At 46.3% G+C, this 24168-nt stretch overlaps 1 protein-coding gene across 1 annotated transcript in view; it reads right to left on the reverse strand.

Moving 5' to 3' along the window:
* The window catches only part of SYN2 (synapsin II), a 1092985-nt gene that overhangs the window by 237802 nt on the left and 831015 nt on the right, over window positions 1-24168 (reverse strand). Inside the window, exons 8-9 of the mRNA XM_085624864.1 lie at window positions 20780-20854; window positions 2751-2853 (exon numbers count right to left, since the gene is read on the reverse strand). Coding sequence (XP_085480990.1) covers window positions 2751-2853; window positions 20780-20854 — 178 coding nt within the window. The remainder of the gene's footprint in view (window positions 1-2750; window positions 2854-20779; window positions 20855-24168) is intronic.

Below are 24168 nucleotides of genomic sequence, written 5' to 3' on the forward strand. Positions count from 1 at the left end.
ATTAGTTTTTCTACATGCTTACTTCTTAAATTTACTGTTGGAGCAATTAAGTGGCAACTTTCTTAAATTGTATCAAGGGTTGCGATGTAGACCTCGGATTTCTTTCTGTATTTGAATATTTGGAAAGGGGGATTGGGAATCCTCGAAGGTCTCTAAATATTTTCCCTCAGACCCTATTTGTTTTTGTTTGCACATGACAATAGCCATATGAAGATCAAAAAGAGCATAGCTGGTATATCCTGTCACTATAGATGTGTGGAATGACAGGGTTCAATCACTGTATGTCAATACTCATAACCAACATTTCTGAATTGCTTAATCCTTTTCTCCTGTAGAGTACAGTGACCCCCTGTTAGAAATGGGGGTATTTAGTTGGCAGAGGTAGGTACCTTTGTTCAAATAGAAACCCTTGCTTCTAGTCAGGGTAAGGGGATACACATTTTAGATAACCTCTGCTCACACCCTGAGTAACGTAGCTTAGCACGAGCAGACAGACTTATCCCAAAGGCAATGTGGAAAGTATTTATACACAAACACACACATTTATAGTGACCACAAATGGACACCACACCAGTTTAGAAAAATAAAGTATCTTTATCTAAACTCAACGAGACCAAAATGAGAAAAATCCAACATAAGAAATAAGAATATGACTGAAACTGAAAAAGTTTCCAAGCAACTGGGTCCATAGAAAAATATGGATGAGTGATTTCTCACAAAGTACCGGTAGATGCGTCAAAATTCACAAGGCCAAACAGCCACAGAGATGGGAAGCGTCAGGAAACAAAGAGATGCGTCAGTTCCTTAGACCATGGGGAGGCGATGCAACAGTTCTGCTGCACGCAAGAGAAGTGATGCCTCGAATCCGGTCTGTAGGGGGAAGTGATGCGTCGATTCCAAGACGGTTCTGGTCTGCGGGTGATGCGTCAGGAAAACTTGCCGCACAGGTATGATGCGTGGAAATCCGGGATTTGTCGGTGATCGATGCAGCGGCGTTGAGCGGTGCTGCGTTGGTTTCTTCAGTTGCGATCCCTCGATGCATCGGTTCTTGCAGCGGCGACACGCACTGCGTCGGTTTCAGCAGCAGTGCGGCAATGCATGGAGATTATTGTCGCACAGCAGTGCTGCATCAGAAAACAACTGCAAGAGGAGCAATGAGTAGATTTCTTCCGTTCTTTAGGTTTCTTCCAACTTCCAGGAGAAATCACAACCAGAACTGGAACAGGCACCTCCTGGGAGGTCAGAACTCTCAGCAGCAGAGTTCAGGGGAGCTGTGGGTGAAGTCTTTGTGTCCCTGAGACTTTAGAACAGAAGTTCAGCACACACAGGTCCTTGGAGATCTTCTTCAAGCAGGTTCAAAGCAAAGTTCCAGTCTTTGTCCTCTCCTTGGCAGAAACAACACCTGTAGGCCAACCCCACACAACACAGCAAAGTACACAGCAAAGGGGCAGTACTTCGCCTCACTGATTTTCAGCTATTCTCCTTGGCAGAGGTTCCTCTTGAGACCAGAAGTGATCTAAAGTTCTGGGGTTTTAGGTCTAATACTTATACCCCAAAATGTATTTGTTCTCTTTGTGCAAGGGTCTCTGAGCCCGGTCAAAACCAGTTCTCTCCTCACTGGTACAGTATGACCACAGGGGGTGGAGACAGCATTGTGCAAGGGAGACAGGCCCTATTCAGGTGCAAGGAAATCTCCTCCCACTACTCTAAATTCAGCCAAGGTCTATTCAACCCAGCTCTGAGTCATACAGGAAGAGCCAGGCATACCTTAACCATCCACAGTGGCTGTCTACAGTGAATGCACATCCCCAGCCCCTGTCACTCCAAAACCAGGCAGTCAATACACAAACAGGCAGAGGTACATAGAATGGTTAAAGAAGAAAATGCCTACTTTCTAAAAGTGGCATTTTCAAACACACAATTTAAAAGCCATCTAAACTTCATTTCTCTATCTTGTCCCAATGGGAAGTTATACTTGTAAGAGGTTACAAAGCATTTCCCATTCTAGCCTATGGGGGCAAGAAAGCCTTTCAATAGTGAAAAACGAAATTGGCAGTATTTCACTATCAGGACATATCACGCACACCAGTACATGTCATACCTTTAACATACACTGCACCCTGCTCAAGGGGGTACCTTGGGCCTACCATAGGGGTGCCTTACATGTAAGGAAAGGGAAGGTTAGGGCACGGCAAGTGGGTGCACTTGCCAAGTCGACATGGCAGTTAACAACTGCGCACAGACACTGCAGTGGCAGGTCTGAGATACCTTTTCAGGACTACTCATGTGGGTGGCACAATCAGTGCTGCAAGCGCACTAGTAGCATTTGACTTACAGGCTCTGGCACACTTCAGTACACTTTACTAGGGAGTTACCAGTAAATCAAATATGGCAATCAGGAAGAACCAATTGTAATCACAATTTACACAGGGAGAACTTGCACTTTGACACTGATCAGCAGTGGCAAAGTGCCCAAAGATTCTAAGCCAGCAAAAATACTGGAGGTAGAGGCAAAATGTCAGGGGAAACCACGCCAAAGATGCCAAGTCTAACACCCCCTCAAAAAATCACCAAGATAAGGATGATGTAAGCTGCTCTATGTGTAGAAGAAACCTGTGACGCTCAATTGAGTTTCAAATAAATATCTTCCATGTTTTGCAATTCAAAGAATATTTGACAACATCTGGAAATCTCACTGTGGAAATCACCTTAAGAAGAAAAGTTTTAAAATGAAACTCTATGACTTTTACCTCAATAATGTAGTCCTTTCCATCTTTGCCATGCACAGCTTTCACCGCACAGACATCCAGTCCCCCAAACATCTCAGAACAGGTGTCAACCCAAAGCTTGTATCTGAAAGAAAAGACAAGGGCGTTATTATATAGTGATACATTTTGGCAAATGTGTGCACAAACCAAGGGCTAGGGTTCCTTTAACATTCTCATTCTCTCCATCCTATCATAAAAACTTTCATTGACTCAAACACATAAGCTTATATGTATGTATATATGTATGTCTAGCCAAAAGGTTGCAGAACACCTTAGCATGAATGGCACGTGCATTTAAGAGCAGTGGGGCGGAGTGGGAAGGGAGTCGACAGACAAGGAGTTAAAATTAAAGAAAAAAAAAAAGAAAATACCTTACCTTGCGCTCGCCGCATTGCCGATGGTGTTGCGAATAGTTAGGGTTGTGAAAAATTGTGAATTCCTATTTGCTAATTTTGTTGAAATTATATGCTGGTGAATATTTAGGAAGAAGGCAGACCCTGCATCCAACAATCATGCAAGATATCAGCAAAAGACTGGTTTGAGGAGAAAATCTCTCAATTAAGAGATTTGCTGTTTGGACCATTACATTTCCACACCCACAGAACCTCATAGCATTACACAAAATTTGTGCAAGATGACACTTCATGGGCATACCAAAAATGTACCAATAGCCCAGCCATTATCCTGGAAGTAAAATGAATCAAGGCAATTCTTTGGGTTATGGTCGAGGAGTCACAACTATGTCTGTCATATCAAGCTCATGTGTGCTAATAATCACTGTATGTCTTTGAAAACGCTTATTTTGAGGCTATAGTGAAAGGGGTCAAAGAGCATATAACTCCTCCGGACAGTATATGATGCTTCTCAGCAGCCAATGAAGCATACCAGTTAGTTAGTCTCAGGAACTGGGTTTCTATTCTCGTCTGTTATTCTTCAGGTGATTTTCAGAACTTCTATTCTGAGGGTGAGATGGAAATAGAGTTCACATTTTTAGATTGGCCATGTGCAGATGGATCGCACAGATGGAAAATGTCTGGTTGGGATAAAGAGTTTGCAGAGGCCATTGATCTCATATTATACCTAAACCGATGCTGGGGCTTCATTCCAGTTTGCTTATGGAAATTCTGAAAAGTGTTGAAGACTATCTGAGTATTAAGGCTTTTCTATCAATGTGGACCACATTTCAGGCAAAACTAACTAGAATCTCGTAATGGATGTTTTGAATCCCGTAGGTTCAGCAAATCAAGGTTAACGCTGCAGGACTCTACTCATTCAAGAAATCTTCAGTCTAGCTGCATTTTGACCATACCCAGAACAGCACTTAAATCTTATTTGCTAGTGTCTCTCAATCATTCTGCGCCAAGGGGAGGGTAGAACACAGATTTTTCACAGGTAGACTCATATTCAAGAGCTACGTCAACCATTATTCTATGTTTGTGTCTGTAGTCTACAACTGCAAGCACTTTAGGTTTTCTAACTCATACCGAGGGATAGACCAAGAAGGAGCATTCCCTAGCTCTACAGACAAATGTCCCTCCATTGAACTCACTGTTGGGAGTGTGAACCAGTCTGCAATCTTACGCAGGCAGACAAGGTGTCATTCTCCTAAACACTTACAACAGTACCTGGCTATGATCCAATTAGTGCAAAATTCAATACTTAAGGAACAGATCCAAGCCTTTGCACAAGTTGGCATACGCACAATTTCTCAGCTTTTAGCCATGTCTAAATTTCCTTGAGAAGATGAACGGCTCACTACCTATGCTTTTTTTTTTAGAATTACTGTTACTCATGAGTGTACTCATGAGTCATCATAAGTACTCATGAGTTTAACTCTTCTAGTTAGATTATCAATTTTCCTGCTCTCCTAGTTGATAGTCAGGGATATCTCACTAACAGAGAGCCCAGATAAAGCATCAACTGTGCTTCAAGCCATCGGTTTGTTGGTGGTGATAGTAAAAAAAAGTCCTTGCCTTGGGTCATTTTTTAAGAAACCCTGCATTTATGTGACCCCAGTCAAAGGTCATCCAAACAAATCATTTTAGCTCTGAAGCTCACCAATATTATTTCTCCCGCCTGTTTTCTATAAAGATATACAAGGCTGCCAAATACTTCATAGTTTGAAGCAGCCATCAAGAAGAACTTAAATAAACCTTAGTTTATTTTAGAGGTTATAGCTCACAATGATCTCTAGGTTAACTGGCAAGTCCAGCAGAAAGGGCAGGTTGAGAGAGATGTCAGGAATAATGAATTTGTATGTTAGTCTAACTTAATAGCTCGAGTCTAGGATGTGGCTGCAGTCTGCATTCCTATGGGTCACCTTCTTACGTGCAGTTTAATAAGCTATATATCCAGTGGCACATTCCAGCATGCTTGAAATGAGCCAAATTATATTCATTTTAACAGTTTGGCATAGCAGGTGTGAAATGTTGACATTCTTTACAAAGACATATGCTGTAGATATATTTGCCTTGGTTGTCAGTAGAGGTCCATAAATAAAGGTATAATCAATTAAAACATGGGTATTTACACATTAGAAAGGGGAGATTCCTCACAATGCGGATTCTATATGTCAAAGCGTAACTTCAGGACATTATGAAATCACTAAGTATGTGGTCTGGCGCCTCCCTATTGGTTACAAAGCTCCTTAGGGACTTCAGATCTCTATTTGTGTACATGTCAGGTTGCTTTAGCCATAAATAATAATTACAGTGCAGGCATTTGTTGCTCTGCTTCGAAGAGCATTTGAGTGTTTTCCATATTTTATTCACTTGGTTTAAAGTAAAATAGGCACATCAACATTGTTAATATATTGTTAAATATAGAAAAATGTGCCTTTCAAATGTTTCAAATTACAAAGTGCCTTGGAGGTTTATGGTGGGCCATTCGATTTAAAAAGAATGTGAATTGGAGTTGAAGTCCTTTTCATTTGTTTGACACACGACTGTTTTGTTCTAGTCAATTATTCTCCGCCACTACTAAATTCAGAGGTAGAAGCAAATAAATATTAATGGCAACACCGTTAAAATCCTACTAATTTAATGAGTTGCAAAAGATTCAGGATGAGTGATTCCATGAGTAATTCTGCAGCAGGACCTGCGGCCCTTTGTGGCGCACCTACCACACAAACATTGTTTGCACTGGAGAGGCCTTGCTCAGCCTCGGATCATATAGGAATGCACTGATAGCCCTCCTCCAGTAGTTTAATCTCTTTCATCCTTTTGATATATGTGGAATGCTGATTTCTTCACCATACACACTCTTTCGAAGACTTTCTGAAGATCAGCTCCCAGCAAGATAATATTAGGGGTGGGCGATAAACTCCACTCTACGGGTGGAGTTTTGCCCATTCCGCGCTCCCCTTAAAGCACAGAATTCTGGCAAAACTCTGCCAACCGGCACATGGTGGAGTTTTCTTCTCACGGTCGGCTCACCAGCGTTAAGTTGGCAAGCATGAGTGAGAAGAATGAGCGCTAGAATGCCTACAAACAAGGTTTCTCCAAGCTGGCGGTCGCGGTAGATCGCTACCATTTGGGTTGAGAAAGATGGCGCTCGAGTAGAAAATCTACTCGAGAGGCTAAAAGAAGCAGCACCCTCTGTTAGCGCTGATTTTACAGTGTGGGACAAGCTCACGATGCTAAAAATCATTGTGAACAGTGCAACGTGCCAAATTCCGCCGCTCGCGGAACTCAGCAGATTCTTGCAGAGTTTTTATGTAACTCAGGGGAATTCCAAAGAGTGAAACTCCTCGAGTTTCGCCCACCCCTAGTTAATATCCAAGGCTTCCTGTGTCTACTTTTTTGTATCCTCAGTAGATTGCGCTGCCACCGATCCCTGGGCAGAGGGTGGTACAATTCTCCCTTGCTAGGACTCCTTTAAAAATGTTTATTTCTTAGTTCAGGGGGTCCTATTGTGCCGGTTTCTCATGATCCATTTTGTATCCTGTAGGAGCAGTGCAAATCCCCACTTTTATAGATAATATACAGTGATTTCATGAGCAATAGTCACATGACCCCCTTATGGGACTTAGTCTAGTATTTTTCACATTTAATTTGGTGTTTCAACTCGAGCATCAACACAAGGTCTCCTTGGGCTAAGGCCAGTCTCCCTGTCACATTCAGCACATAGTTCGGGACCACTCAGAGTCAGTGATCTATTGTGCTTCACCAATCTCACATGTTTCTTCATAACACTTCATATCTTGCAGTATTTGCTGAGAAATAACACCCTTTTGCTGTCCATCCAGATCTGATGCCACCTACCAAGGTGTCCAGGGCATCATGTGTTTTGTACTCTTCCTTCCTTTTTCACACACTGTGACCTGTAAGCTACCCAGAAATGGAGATGCCACAATGCCACCATGCTTCATGAGTGTGTACCTGAGTTACACAATCCATGTGCTCTCTTGCACCTCCTCTTACTAATCTGATCTACAATGAGCCTCTTATGTTGCTGCCCTAAGGTGCCCGCTTGACAGCTTCCTTCACTGTTGGTCACGACCTGCAACAAGTACCACTTTTAGGATTTGTTTTCAAGCAGGATTTGGTGTTTGGCTCAGGAGTTCTGATGTACTCTGCCATCTTTGCCCATAGCTGGCCAAGAGACTAGTTTACTTTCGTGTTAATCACAGTGCATTTGTTATAAAGACAATGCAACGCAGCATTACGAAAAAAACAGTATGGTATCTTTAAAAAAAACACATTACGGGTGTTGCCAAGATGGCGGCTGTGTGGGACGTGTCTTGCGGTCCCTATGGCCTTGAGCAAAATAGCTTTGTTATCGCTCACCATTCAGCAGCTTCACAGGCAGCGGGATGCCCTCAACCCACAACTGGCTTCATCTGCGCTTCCCGGTGGGAGCGGAGGGGTGGAGGCCTCCCTCAGAGTCTGGTGGCCCCTGCACGCTCGCGTGGCCTGGGGTAGCACCACAGGATCGTCTGAGCACCCGCTGGTGCGTCCAGCCCTGGATCCTCGGAGGTGCGGTGTCACAACCCTCTATAGGGCGGATGGTGGCTGACTCCGCGACCCGAGGAGCCACAGAGCCTCTTATTTAGAGGTGCGCCGTTATGCGCGGATTGGCCTGCAGGAGGTGCCCGGAGGCCGGTGAAAGGCTACTGCGGCTGGTGCAGGACCGTGGAGGCGGAGGTGCACCTGGAGACCCCCGACAACTACTGATCGACCGTTTGAGCTCCCGATGCCTGCAGCGAAACCCCCAGCCAGCTGAAGCGCCCCATCAGACTGGGCCTGGAGACACGGCCTGGAACTACCTGAGAGCTGAGGTAGGCCAAGAGGCCGCGCTTTGAGCACGGAGCCGGATTTGTGGTCCGGACGGTCAGGAAGCGCTAGCCTTGGCAGGGGTCATCGCCTCTGGCCTCTGAGACAGGCAGGCGAGCACAAGGGACTGCCATGTCAGGGTGTAGCCCCTTTAAGCATCGTCATTGGAGTCACTTCTGCAGAAGCCCACAGAGACTGCAGCTGAGGCCGAGAGCTAGAGGCGACTTGCCGATTCTCTCACAGCACAGTAAGACTACAGATTGGACTAGGCACTGGCATACCTGCCAACTTAGCACTGCCGCATCCGCCTCCTCTGAGGGCGGGGTCCATCTCTACACACAAGTGGGTAGTCCCCTGTCATCTGGGCCCACAGGCACAGAGCGCAGGGCTCCCTGCGAGGCCGGGACCGGGGCGGCAAGCATCCAAGGCAGCAACGCCGGGCCTGCACGCAGCTTTGTGAACCCACACTATTCAGCACGCCTTGGAACAGGGGCTAGTCCCGGATGCTCAGGGCACAGCGATCTGCGCTAGCAGTGGGGAATTGGAGACTACGTCGAAGCCCAGATGGCAAGCGCCAGACTCTGAAAAAGAGCGGTCAGTGAAGGAGATGTTGTTGTAGACCCCTTTGCAGGAAACAGCCAGGCGCGCAGATGAGGAGGCCTACGGGTCGCAGGAGGGGGCTGACGCGCCTGCGACGAAGGCTTTCATGATGTCGCTCTTCGCGGCCCTGAGAGAGGACTTGCAGGAGCTTCAAGGATAAATAGCAGCGGGCCTTAAAGAGGTGAGGCACGATGGGGCGGAGATCAGATACCCTGTAGCGACATTAGAATACCACGAAACGTCCCGCACCAAGGAAATAGACATGATGCAGCAGGAGATACTAAAGCTTAAGGAACAACTCATCAAACTTCAGGGGCACGCGGAGGATCTGGACAAGCGGTCCCGCAGCAACAACGTCCGCATTCATGGAGTGAAATCTGGGGCCGAAGGCAGCGACATTAGGGAGTTTACACAGGCCCTCTTCTGCTAGGTGCTGGGATTGGAACATACGAGTGACATCCAGATCGACAGGGTCCACCGAGTGGGGCTGCTGCGCCATGGATCGGCTCCGCCACCAGACATATTGGCATGCGTACACGACTTTCAGCTAAAAGAGCTCATCCTGCGGAAAGTGTGAGATAAGCATCCCTTGCAGTTCAGGGGTCACTCCCCAATGCTTTTCCAGGACCTTGCGGCTGTCACATTAATCAAACGGAGGGAATTCCGCCCAGTTACCCTCCACATGAGGGAGAAAGGGATTTCCTACGCCTGGGGACATCCTTTCCGTATCATTTCTAAACACGAAGGCAAGCTGAGACAGCTTAGTTAGTTGCAAGAGGCCAAAGCAGTTCTGGGGCTGCAATCTCCGGACTCCCTGGACGACCAGCATAGGCCCACAGACAGATCCCGCGACAAGCCCGACCGATGGCAGTTGGGGAGCAGGCGATCCGTCGCCCACATACTGGACACTGAGACTATGGCCAAAGAAAGGCAGGCGGTCCTCTCCTCGTTATCCACCAGCCCGGTGCACTCGTCCCCTGCTTGAACATAAGGTGACTTTATCCCATCATGGTTTCCTTTGGCGGAGCCAGAGGGCCGCTGCTCCTTGACTCTTGTAGCCCAAAATGGGAGCCCGTCGCCAGTCCCTTCTCTGGATAGGAGCGGGCTCGCTCTCTTGGTAGACCCCGACTTTTACTGAACTTCCTCAGGTTGGACTTCATGGCATTGCCCAGGTTAATGTTCTGCTGTTTAAGGGTTTGTTTTCTTCTCTTGGGGTAGGAGGGGTCCTCTCTCCGGTGAGCCTTTTTCTTTTGCATACATTTTTGAGCGGCTATGTCCGTATGCCCCAGGGGCCCCCTCTCGAGCCCTGCCTCTCAGCGCGCTCCTGGCAGCCTTAGTAGCAGCTTTAGATGGTCCGTCTTTCACAGATGGAAGTCAAGGTATTTAGCTTCAATGCTTGAGGTCCTAACAACCCTACTAAGCGGAAGGTGGTCCTCTCCCTGCAGGAACATTCGGGTGGTGATGTTTGTCTCCTTTAGGAAACCCACCTCCTCCATAGCGACACTCACCGTATGCACCATAGACACTTTCCCCTGCAGTTTTGGTTCTCCGGGAAAAGTGGGCGGGGTGGGTATACTACTCTCGAAGCGCTTCAGGGGTTCGGTGGTGGGTCCTATCGCTGATATCAAGGGGCTCCTTGTAGCGCTGCGGTTAGGTATGGGGTCCTCTCACATAACTATAGCATCCACCTACTCCCCAAATGAATGCCCAGAGAAAATCCTGCTGGATGCATATGCTGAAGTCCTTCACACACCCGATTCTGTGGTAGTGTTGGGAGGTGATCTCAACTTAGTGAAGGATGCTGGGCTGGACCGTTCTGGCTTGCGGTCCGGGGGTGCGGGAGTCTTGTCAGTGAGCGGTGGCAATTGGTTGCGCGATGCCGGGATCAGAGACGCCTGCCGTTGCTTACATCCCGATGTTCAAGATTACTCTTACTACTCAGCAGCCCATAAGACCTATGCCCGCCTGGACCACTTCCTCGTCACCCAGGCTGCCTGGGCTTGCACCACAGATTCCACCATTGAGACCCCCTCCCTTTCTGATCATGCGCACATTACGCTGAACATGCGCTTTCTCTCCATACAGTCATCCACCTCACACTGGTGCCTATGAGACTCACTGCTTCGGTCCCAGACGGTAGTGGAAGACGTCAGGCGTTGCCTGACCGACTACCTTGCGCTCAACGACGTTGGCTCTACACCACTGTCATCGCCAAAGCAGCTTATGAGAACAAGACCCGGCAGGCCAAGCGTGCAGAAATTGAAGCTAAAGTACAGGAACTGGAAGCCATTCATAAACGTACCGGTGCCCCCAGAATTTGGTGTCAGTTGGAGAGGGAGCGACTCCAGCTGAGGCGGTTAGATCTCGATCGGGCTGAGCACGTTTTGGTCCGACTGAAGCACACATACTATGTAGGCTCTAATAAAGGGGGCCGCATGTTGACCCACTGTCTCTGCAGTCAGCGTGCAGCTCAGGCTAATAAGGCGATACGGGGAGAGGGCGGGTCTGCGGTCACGGACGATGCAGGGATAGTTGCGGCCTTTCGATCTTTTTACGAAACCCTATACTCCGCAGGCCTCTCCAATGTGACTGACCCCAGTGAGTACTTCCAAGGCGCGGCGGTCACTCCTCTTCCACCCAGCAAGGCTGAGGCGCTGGAGGCCCCCATACGAATAGAGGAGGCGATCTCTGCTATCGCCCCTCTGAAGCCCCTGAAGGTGCCGGGCCTCGACGGCTTCAGCACTCTTTTTTTATAAAACCTATTGTGTCGAACTGGCCCCGCTGCTCACCCGATTATTTAACTCCTTCGCGGATACGGGCTCCCTTACGGCCACCATGTTGCAATCTACTATTCCAATCATCCCCAAACCGGGGAAAGATCCGGAGCTCTGTAGCTCCTACCGGCTGATCTCCCTGCTGAATGTTGATGCGAAGCTGTTCTCCAGCATCTTGGCTCATAGACTGAATCCTCTCATGCCCAGTTTGGTCGACTCAGACCAGTCCGGTTTCATCCTGGGTCGGCAGTGCAGGGACAATACCAAACGGATTTGCCACTTAATCGATAAGGTACAACGGTCTAAGGAGGAAGCTCTACTACTAGCGGTTGAAGCAGAAAAGGCTTTCGATCGTGTGCCTTGGCCATATTTATTTCCCACCCTCGAACGCTTCGGATTGGGGGTCAGGTTTCGAGGATGGGTGGCGAGCATTTATACCGTTTCCTCGGCGGCAGTAAGGGTCAACGGCCTGCTCTCTAGCGGTTTTGCGGTGGGGAGGGGGACCAGGCAGAGTTGCCCTTTCTCCCCTCTGCTTTTCGCCTTATATGGAGCCCTTCGCCCAACTACTTCAGGACTACCCATCGGCGCAAGGTGTCCCGTTTGGTCAGATCATCATCTCATTAGCCTTTATGCCGATGATGTCATCCTCTCGGTGGCCTGTCCCCTATCTTCACTGTTGGCTATCGTGGATGATGTGCAGGCCTTCAGCGCGGTTCTCAAGCTCTAAAATAAACATGCAGAAGTCTCAAGTACCGCTGCACAAACGACGGTTGACAACTTGCAGGCCCGCTTCGCCTTCGATTAGGTGACTGAAGGTATCACCTATCTTTGGCTGGTCCTCCATAAAAGCCTAGCTAAAACTGTGGAAGTGAACTATACAACTCTCCTCACTCGCATGGGCGAGCACGTGGCCCCCTGGCGGCGCTTGCCTCTTACGTGGTTTGGCAGGCGGGCTGCTGTTAAAATGAACGTTCTACCAAGGGCCTTATATCTCTTTCAAATGATTCCCTTGCAACCCTCACCGCACTCGCTCCAACACATCCAAACCACGATTGAGCGTTTCGTTTAGGGCCCGATCTCTCTCCGGCTGCAGAAGACTTTGCTGCAGCGCCCTAAGAAAGAGGGCGGCTTCACCCTGCCCAACATCACACGCTACTTTCAAGCCTAGCTGCTGCGGTACCTTGTGGAATGGAACCGTCCTATGACAGATAAGTACTGGGTCTTCATGGACCAGATGGTGACGGGCCACCATATCTGGAGGGAGGCCTGGCTGCCGAGGTCCGCTCACGCCTGGGGCTATATTTCTCGCCGGTTACCCGCCCCACTCTACTTGCTTGGGATAAGGTTTCCACGAGGGCTAACCTGACCACTTTCCCCTAACCGATGACCTCGATCTTCTCAAATCCTGACTTACTGCCTGGGATGGATAAAAGGGTCGGTTCGCACTGGCTGGAGGGTGGGTGTAAACGCCTAGGACATCTGTTTGACATCCAGGGTCTCATCCCCTTCAAACAGCTACAAGAAGACTACGGTCTTTCTGGCTCAGATCTCTTTCTACATACACAAATGATACATTGGGTATCTGGTGCCACAACACGGCCCTTGGCTAATAGACCGATGTGGCCGTTCGAGACGTGCCTCACCTACAAGAAATATGACCACAAACTTATTTCTGAAATATACTCACTCCTCACTTAGGGCATCAAGAAGGCTTGCACGGCAGTTCAGAGATGCTGGGAGGCTGAGCTGGGATGCACACTATCAGACAAGGAGTGGGAGCATGTCTTCTATAGGCCCCAGCACACCGCACACTCCATGGGTCACCCTAAAACTCCATTTAAAATTGTGTCCCATTGGTATCACACCCCAGCCCGCCTAGCCAAGTGACACTCTCGATGTGACGGCCTCTGCTGGCATGGCTGCGGTAGCCCTGGTACCCTCCTTCACCTGCTGTGGAACTGCCCAAAGCTCGTGAGATATAGGGAGAGAATACTTGATGACATCGATAGGGCCTTCAACACCACCTTTCTCAGGCTTCCTGCTTGCACTCTCTTGGGGTTGCCCAATGCGCTGACCTTCCCTTGCGCTCTACTAGAGGTAGACAGATGGCGTTAGCGCTGAATGCCGCACACCGGGTACTTCTGGCAGGGTGGAAATCAGACAGGGTCCCGGAGCATACACAATCGATGCATCAACAGTGGTATCTCTTAGGCAAGAAAAGGCTGTCGATGGCTACCCTTGGGAATAGCTCTGATTAGGCCAAGATTTGGTCCCCTTTATCTCCATTCTATCCACTGAATTCCGGGAACTGTCCTGCCTAGCTATCTCCGGATTCTGAAATTGATTCCCAAGGATGGTGCGGCCGCATAGAGGGGTCGTTCCCCACAAGGCTCCCTGACCCCTTAAGGCATTGCGGAGTACCGCATCTAATAGTAACTATAGGCTGTATTATATTTTTCCTTGTTTCTTGATCATTGGAGAGGGGGGTGGGGGGTGGGAGTTGATTTTTTCTTGATGTTTTTTTGTTCTCTTTTTCAAAAAGCAGACCCACTAGCACCTAGCTGTCTGTTTCAGGCTTTCTGCTTGCTACTGCTCGCAAGCTTCGCAGCACATTGGACTTTGCAGCCACCCACTTGTTGTGGAATTCAGCTTGCCGGTTCCCTCCTTTTACAAACGCGGCCCGCCCTGCCTGGATTGTAGGCGACATGCTGTGTTAATTACCAGACTGGGTGCACCTTTACTTCACTGTGCTGCCCTCCTGGCCTGAATGTGCGTTGGCCGGCCCACTGGGTTGTAGGCGATGCTGTCATGTATTGTCATGCCATGTGTTCTGCCAATAAAAAACGATTTAATACTAAAAAAAAAAAAATTACACAAAAATGTACATAGTAGAATGACCACATATATAGAATTAAAAAAATGTGGTGACTACCATATCCATCAAATATCTTACACGTTCTGAATCCTGGACAATGTCGATGTATGTTAGATGTGAAGGTAAGTTTAGGAAAGCATTTGCACAATAATTGTCAATAAGGACACATTTACAAATATGGGGATGCTCATCTCACATTGCATTTTCAAGACATCTTTTACTCTCATGGTCACCTGGGATTGCCCAATACTCTAAACTGAACCCACATCAATGTGTTGTTGTGTGTGTCTGTGTATTGTGTATCTGGATGTTCATACCACACACGTTTGGATTTTACTTATCCATCACACTTAAATTACATATGATTTAGAAGATAGTAATAAAGAGTTGAGGCCGCGTGTTTAAAGTGCAGTTTTTTCAAGACATAAGTCTCGCTTACACCTGGGACATGTTCTGTGAATTGTCCACAACTGGCCTTCCGCCTCAATGACATCATTTCCTAGTCTGTAAATTCCCTTGATTCTTCCTGCCCACGTGATGCAATCCTGGACAGGAAGCGAGGATATGGTTCTATCCGGGCTCTCTTGAGGACTTTGGATATGATGCAATTTTTGCAGGTGTACATTTTATGACTGTTAATGGCCGACAATAATAGGTCATATATTTTTCAACTGATAAACAGTGGCTCGTGGATCTGGAAACTTAAAAGTTCTGCATTTCAAATCTCAACAGCGGTTCTTTAATGATTCTACTTCTAACGCCAAGAAAACATTCTTGTGAGGGGAGGATAACTAAATGTTTTAGCAAAATGTAATTCTTCTGTAAGAAAAATAATTGGTGTATTTCAATTTGTTTTATTTTCGTGCCAAAATGAACTACTGGATTTTTTTTCGCAACATAAGATGTGGTGCACTAGAACATTTTGATTTAAATAACCTCCTGGCAAATAAAGGCAGTTTGATAGAGTCCAAGAAACACACTTCTGTTTATTCCTTTCGGAAGAACAGTTGCCTCGTGAGAAGAATTTGTCATAAGTTTTAAGGCGCCAGAAACAAGTGACTAACTGCTGAGTCTTATAACTGAAATAACCCAGTGAGGCGTGAAAGTCCACATAACATGACGTGTGTCGTGCGAAATGCATTTATTTTAATCAAACGCTATTTTATCAGCGTTGATAGGGGAAACTATTTTTATCCGGCATTGCTGTAACACCACCACCGGTTACATGCGTCACACCTTACCATTACGTCACAAGGAAGTGCTTGCAGCACACGCAATTCTCACCAGTTCATTGGTTCACACTATTGCTGACATGAGTTTTCTGTGATACGGGATATTTGCACGGAGCTGGTTTTAATTTTTAAAGCATTTTAAACAGTGCACAGAACATGAATACTGGGGGGATATGTACAATGAAGGGGCTTAACGACACGCTCTGCCACTTCGGAAACACAAGGCTGCTTCATATTTACAAGAATGTGGTGCAGCCTTGCTTTTCCCCATACGATGGCGCTAAGTTTAACAACTTAGCGCCAACGCAGGCACCCTTGCACCAGAGTGCAAGGGTGTCTGTGTGCAGGGGAGGATTGGTTATGTGTAGGAAGGTGTCCCTTCGTGCACATAAACAATCCTAAAATGCCATTTTGTAACTTTCATGTGTGCTGCTTTGTGCAGCCCACATGAAAGTTACAAAATTGAATTTTTTTAAAAGGTTTGTTCATGCACAGGAAGGGACACCTTCCTGTATGTAAACAAACCATGGCATTTTGCTTTTTCCATGTGTGTTGCACAAGGTAGCACACATGGAAAAAGCAAAAATGCAGAGAAATAATTAATTTCTCCTTGGTTCACCAACTTAAGACCAGGATTTTCCTGGTTTTAATTTTGGCACTGCCGCCTATGTACACCAACCTTTGTACATAGGGGGCAGTGTCAAATACAATGGGTGTTGCGGTGGAACGCCCACCACAACACCCACTGCATGCCCCTTTCACGCTAAGTTAGCGTGAAAGGGTGCCTTATGTTCAAGGCAGCGTTAAGCCACTTTAAGTGGCTTAACGCTGCCTTGTACATACGGCAAGGCCCCTATTGCAACGGGAACGTCACAAAAAGTGCCGTTCCGATGGCGATAGGGGCCTGAACATATGCCCCTGGGTTCTTTAATTTATGAAAGATCACCGTATATTTTAAATAGATATGCACTTTGAGATATTTAGTTCTGATGAGCAATCTCTTCCCCAGCATGGTTCTGTATAGCAAATATTACACAATGGCTCCAGCTGGAAACACTGCATACAAAAAAATAGTTGAAAAATTTCTCCATCGGAAATGATTCATTTATATGAAATGGTCAGTAATATTGTAACACAAAAAGTTTTTTTTTCTTGTGGGAAAATGTATTTTTTTCATAACAGCAAATGTGGTGGCAATAGTGGCCAACAACTATATCCAAGATCAGTCGGAGTACAAACTAGTGATTTCCCATAGGAAAACACTTCTTTTTACTTTATGCACAAAGTTCTATTTCATTTCGGCTTTATTTTCTTAAGAAATCATCTTTAAAAATTCCTGAACATGGTGTTATAATTACATTTTTATCACAGACAAGTGCCTCAACCCTGGTCCAATGAGAAAGAGGCAGTGATTTTGATAGGTGTTTGAGAAGTTGGATAAGCATCCTTTGCACTTTTTAGGTCTCGCCTGGCGTTTGCAGCGCGCATGCGCTACCCACGCCATGCGAAGGCCTTTTGGAATCAATACGGATTCCAGATGTGCACGAGGACGGACAGAAGATGTGCACGCGGGGACTAGATGCTTTACTCGCGGCGGGAGACGGACGCACTAGCGGCGCTTTCGCGGCGTGAGACGGACACATTATATATTTTTATTCACTCGGCAGCGCTTTGGCGGCTTGAGACGGACGCACTATATTTTTTTTATTCACTCCTACCCCATTTCGTCTTCCCCGCCAAAGTCACCTCTGTTTAAAACAAAGTCTGTTCCTGAAAGTGCCAGGGGGTCTGACTCCCGCTCCTACAAAGACACAGTAGTGCACGTCGCCCGTTGCGTGCGAGCGCATTTACTGCCACCGGTCCATCTCAGGAGAGGGCTTTGTTGCTGCTCTGTGCTCCCGCCAGCAGCTACTCTCTCTCACATCAGCAGCAGTGTGCCCCTTCGCAGTGGCTGCATGTGCCCACCCTCCTTACACCTAGACCCTCAGCTAGACGCAGCCTGCAGTGAAGTTCGCCCCAGCTCTAGGCGTGAGACACTCGCTTGGACTCACTGAGACTTCAACACTCTTCTCCTTGTGACAGACGGAGTCATGCCTCAGTGACTGGCCCCCAGCATTATGAAGAGAATAGCGCCCCCTTCCAAGTTACTGACTAGGAATGTACCTTTCTAACGACCCCACATTTGCTCTAGACTAGTATCTGAGAAGGTTCCCTTTCCCCTTTCCCTACACTCTATTGGTATTTCACAGTACTGAATATTCCTATACATTGAGCGTTCCTATGTACTCTGTGAACTGGCGGAGTGCCCCCATGCGCTTGTCCCTCTGTTTCAGTGCACTGTTCCAGTGCCTGTGTGCAGTGTTTGAGTGCTGAGATGCACTCTCTGATTGAGTTGGTCTACTGTCTTAGTGTTCGGGCACTTTCAGAGTGTACCCTGCATCACCTGAATGTTCCTGTGCACTCTGTTTCCATGCAGTCTTAGTGTTTCAGTGTTTCTATACACCAAGCATTATCCTGCATCAAATGATTGTTCTGGTGCATCTTCTGAGTTTCCATACACAGTTTGATACTGAGTACTAAGTGTTTGCGTAAAACTGTCTGAGAGTTAGCTTGTGCTCTCCAAATGCTCTAGAAAAGTTCATTATCTTTGTGTACTTCTGCACCGCTTGGCGGTTCTATGCACTGCCTGAGTGTTCATTTGCACTGAGTGTCCAGGTGCACTGTCTGAGAGTTTCCTTGCATTCATTGTCTGTAGAAGTGTTCCCATGCACTGTCCGAGTGCTTCTGTGCACTAAGTACTCACAGACTCTACCTGGCTGTTCACATGCGTTGTCTGAGTCCTCCTGTGCACTGACATAGGGTTCCTGTGCTAAAACTGAGGGTTCCTGTGCACTGAGTATTCCTGAGAATTGTCAGGTTTATGTACACTGAGTGGTCCCATACATTGGTTCCTGTGCCCTGGCCGAGACTTCCGGTTGCTGTCTGAGGGTTCCTGTGCACTGAAGTGTCCTGGACACGTCTGACGGACCCCTCGATCTCGGTGAGTGTTCCCACATACTGTCTGAAGATTCCTGTATACTCTCTGAGTAATATAGCGCTCTGTCTATTCCCATGACTATCTGAGGGTTCATGTGCACTGACTGGGTGTTGTTTCTTTGTGCTGTCTCATTGTTCCATCGCTGTCGCTCAGTGTTCACTGCCTGAGTGTTCCTGTACAATGGCTGAGTGTTCCATGACTGTTTGAGGGTTGCTGTGCACTAAGAGCTCCTGTGCACTGGTAGAGTATTCACATGGCTGCCAGAGGGTTACAGTGCTTGAGCTTTCCTGTGCACTGAGGATTTATGTGCATTGGGTGGCTGTTAACTTCTGTGCAATTAATTGTTCTGTGTACTTTCTTGGGGTTCCTGTGCACCGTTTTAGGATTACTGTGTACCGTTTCAGTATACCCAGTGCCTTTGAAAGGAAAAATAGAAGTGCAAGTACTCTGTAGCAGAGTATCTGCTTGTTTCTGAGAAGTGCCGGAACTCTCCAATTAAAAGTACTGCATTTCTCTTGAGAAACAAGCATTGGCATAGCCAATAGGTCTCGCCTTTGAGACCTTATACGTATTTAGTTATGTAGCACAATATCCTTGGTGCAACAACAACAACTGTTGCATGGCTAAACACTTATAAGATCCCAAAGGCGAGACCTATTGGCTATGCCAATGCTTGTTTGTATTTGGCACATATGATGACATTGAAATAGCTGTCCCATTGGCCTATGAAATCACAATGACAAGAGCAGATGTGCACCTTTTTATCAATTCAATTTCAGGGTACATGAGCTGATTCAGAAGGATTGTTCTATTTGCAGATGTGTTTATTCCTGTCAGAGACGTGAATTACTCTTTAATTTCAATTCCTGATTAATCAAGCGTTTTCTGTGAGCAGTTTTGTCTCGCTCCGGATTTACTAGGGGGTTAGCTTCCTCCTAATTCACATTATGACAAGCATTTAATTACAGAAGGAGCTATACTGTATTAGTAGGGTGTGAAGGTTTGTTTTGGCTTGGTAAGGTAGGCAATGTCTGTATATGGAGACACAGGCTTGTTAGGCTTGGGTTGGAACGATAGACAAGGATTTGCTTATCAGCTGGGTAAGATTGATTTGTTACCCACACCTTATTTTCAATCCAGCACAAACATAAATAAAAGCCTAATTTGCGTTACAGGGGTACATTATTTCACATTTGTGTGGCTAACTGCACAATTCTGATCAGCACACTTTAAAATGGGTGATAATGAACCAATTGCATGTATTTTCACCCATTCTGAGGTGAGCAAATTAAGTATATGTGATGATTGCCTGCAGAAATTTTGCCAGGTTTTTCATGGTAAATGTTTTGTTGGCAAACAATGCAGGATGCAGTAATTGGTACAAAACCGTTAATTCCAAATTATATTTAAACTCCTGTTTGAGATTTGCACATGGGTCATAGTCAGTCAGTGCATCTTGCATAATCCGAGGTCTATAAGGCTAAATTGTCATATAGTCAGATAAGTCATGCAATTTAAACAAATTACTAAAATTACTAATATTATTTCGCTATCATGGCTTTTTTTTAATCAACATGTTTATTAATTTTCCATTTAACAGGTATGAAAAATCAGAAATTGACAATGTATCCAATATAAAGAATGTTGAACGATCCATGAGCAGATACCAAAATCAGGACATAACTACCAAAATTAGAAATGCTGGGATGAGTCGAGCAAAGGAGAGAGCGAGGAAGAGCCATCACCACTGAATGACAACTCCTCATATTTCATACAGGGACCATAAGACTTTTCTAAATTCTGAAGAAGCCTCTAACCATAGAACCAAATTTCCCAACGAGCATGCACCAGTCCATTATAGAACTTAAACCGTCAATGGTCTCAGCACACCCCAATCTCCTGGTTATATCACATCGCACCCCAATTCCTATGTCAAAAAATAGCCTAGTTTACTTTACGGTTGTGAGTGCATGCCATATCCCTAACATTATAGAATGAGCTCTATTGTCCAAATTAATCATGGTCAGAGGTCCTAAAACCCCATCCAAGAGTGGGCATAGTTTGGGCCTTCTCCAAACATGTTGGAATAGACCCCAACTATACCCATCCAGTTAATGCTATCCATCTCCTTATTTTTTGTCTTACCTGTTTTTATTGCTGGAAAATCTTGATTTCCATAACATAAATACCCAATAAATGGCACACTTATTTCTGACTTACTTGTCCGACATAGCAATCTGCTCAAGCATTGCAGAGCCAGTGTTGGTCTTCCAGTTTCCAGAAATTGAAGTTCTCCTGATAGAGAGAAAAGTGAAAAAGAAATGGCTTTCTAAATTATATTATTATTTGAATTTAAAGGAGGGCATGGAAGACAAGGAAGTACTTATGAATAAAATACACTTTGTTGTATCATACAATATGGTAATATGAAAAAAGTATATATAAATTATCCACAGACGATTGCTAGTAGGTTGTTATAGTTAGGACCTAGTTTCCATGTGAAAAACGTTTTTGACTTGCCTATATCTTTGGCACTGTTTGACAAATGTTCATGAAATTTTCCCCATTAAAGTGACAAGCTGTTTCTAGTTCTACATAGAAAGTTTCTGGGTAATCCGTGAAGCGGGGACATACAAAAAGTGGGGTCAAAAAAAGTGTGCTTCCTATGTTAATTCTCCTAGGAATTTTAGACAGGACTACAGCCCGAATCACTGAACGGAATTACACCACCTTTGGCAGAAAGCTAGATCTTTGTCCAAAAAGCATGCTTTTTGTGTAGGCCTGGGCGAAGCACTACGCTACGCTCGCGTAGTTTGCGAAGTTCGCGCTACTTCGCGCTACGCGAACTGCACGTAGCACAGTGCGAACACGCGTAGCGTAGTGTTGCGTAGTGCTGCGGTCATTTTTTGCTTGCTCGCGGTCCTCAACGTCAAGTTGGCGACCGCGAGCAAGCAAAATGACATCCTGGCGAGACTTTTTCCTTGTTCGCGATCGCGAGCATGGAAAATAAACCTCCCGGCGAGATTCCCAACGCGAGAAGGTCAGGTTTCTCATTGCGAGGGGTCGCGTATGCTCGCGACCGCTCGCGATGAGAAACTACCAGTTCGCGTTGAGAAAGCTGCAGCTCGAGTAAAAATCTACTCGAGCAGCAGAAAACTACAGCTCGCACTGTGCAAGATGCCATTTTCAATGATTGCACAGTGCCGGTTGCTTGTCCGCACTGTGCAATCATTGAAAACAACATCTTGCACAGTGCGAACATGTTACTTCGCAGTTCGCGAAGTGCTACGCGTAGCTCGCGTAGTGCGAACTTCACTTTGCGTAGCTTCGCGAAGTGCTACTTCGCGAACTACGCCCACCCTTATTTTTGTGACATGGTGTAAATTTGTTATGTAGTTTGAGATTTTAGATAAAATCCTAACTTTTATACCTAGCGCAATGAAGCCTTTGCGAATACTTCGCAATGTGTCACAAATACATGCACAAACAGGAATGCTGTGATTGGCTGGCCAGAACCTGTGTAGAAAGTTGCGGCTGCTGTTTTACATAATGGGGAATGCTCCGAAGGGGCTCAAAGTTAAGTTTGAAAGTTATATAAGGGACCAAGTTCGAGGTACCCTGTCCCCGTGGGTGGAGGTCTTTGAGGGACCCCTTATGTGAAGAGGACATCAAAAACAGGTTTTTTTCCCAGTGTGATATTCGCAAACCTGTCGCGACGCTTAGTGCATCCCCCATGTAACGTTTTGACGTATTCGTGAATATCGCTGCTAAAAAGGGAAAAGATACATTCAGATACACACCCAACCACTATTGTACTCACTCAGAGACCCACTCATACTGTTCCACCCACTCACACACCCACTCCTAGACACACACACTCACTTAAAGACCCACTCAGAGACTTACGCACCCACTGACTAACCCACTCAGACACTCATGCACCCACTCAAACACACCCACTCACACACACACATACACACACCCACTCACACACACACTGAGACTCATGTACCCACTAACAGAACCACTCAGACACTTACACACCTACTCACAGATCCACACAGAAACTCATGAACCTACTCACAGACCCACTCATACATTCACATACCTACTCACAGACCCATGCACGCACCCACTCAGAGACTCACACATCCACTCACAGACCACACAGACCCTCACACACCCCCTCACAGATCCATTTTGGCCCTTATGTACCCACTCACAGACCCACTCGGAGACTCACAGACACACTAAGAGACTCCCACGCCCCCTCAGAGATCCACTAAGGGACTCATGTGCATCCAGTCACAGACCCACTGAGACACACATGCATCCAGTCACAGACCCACTCAGACACTCATGCACCCACTCACAGATCCACTAAGAGATTCACACACCCATGCAGAGACACTCAAGCACTTACTCACACACCCAGTTAGACACTAACACACCCAATCACAGACTCATTCAGAGACTCACACACCCGCTCACAGCCCACACAGACACTCAGACACCCACTCACAGACCTACTCACACACTTATGAACCTAATCACAGACCCACTCAGACACTCATGCACCCACTCACAGACCCACTCAGAGATGCATGCACCCACTTAGGCACTTATGCATCCATTCAAGCACCCATACACCCACTCACAGACCCACTTAGTGACTTAGACACTCCCATACCCACTCACTACCTAGTCAGACACTCATGCACCCACTCACACACCCACTCAGAGACTCCCGTAGCTACTCACAGACACAGTTAGACATAAAAGCACCCTCTCACTGACCCACACTGATACATCTATTCACACACCCACGTATTTACCCACACAGCCACTCACATACCCAGTCACTCACCAATACAACCACTCAAACACCTACAGAACCATTTGCATACCCATTCACATATCCATATGACCACTCACACACCCACTCACTCACCCCTACAGCCACTCACACAGACTCTCACTCCCCAATACAGCTAGTCACACCCACTCATTTACCTATAACACTCAAACAGCTACTCACTCACCCATAGAGCGACTAACACACTCACTGCCTCACCCATACAGCCACTCACACAGCCCCGAACTCACCAATACAGCCACTCAGACACCCATTCACTCACCCATACAGCTACTCACACACCTACTAACACATGCATACAGCCACTCACACACCCACTCATACAACCACTCAGACACCCACTCAAACTCTGATACAGACAGTCACACAGCCACCAAGATAGGCTATGTTAGAAACAGTACGACTTATTACTAGTTCAGAAAGAATAGCAATTTAACTTATGCTGTAGCTTAGTATATACAGAAACGTTTACAAAACACACTCACCGGATGATATCATCAGTGATGTCATGAGTGATGCCACTGACCGTGTCATGAGTTATAAGTTATAGTTAGCTCAGGTAACTATAACAGGTGAATTTCAGTGGTTTGATACAAGTGAAATCTGAGCCTAACTATAATGTTCCTGTGACCTTTAATTTTTTCAGTGAATATATATATATATATATATTCACTGAAAAAACCATAGGTTTCACACACGTTATAGTTAGGAATTAGCATTTAAAAAACCTTGC

The sequence above is a fragment of the Triturus cristatus genome, chromosome 9 (genome assembly GCF_964204655.1).
Source record: "Triturus cristatus chromosome 9, aTriCri1.1, whole genome shotgun sequence".
Lineage (NCBI taxonomy): Eukaryota > Metazoa > Chordata > Amphibia > Caudata > Salamandridae > Triturus > Triturus cristatus.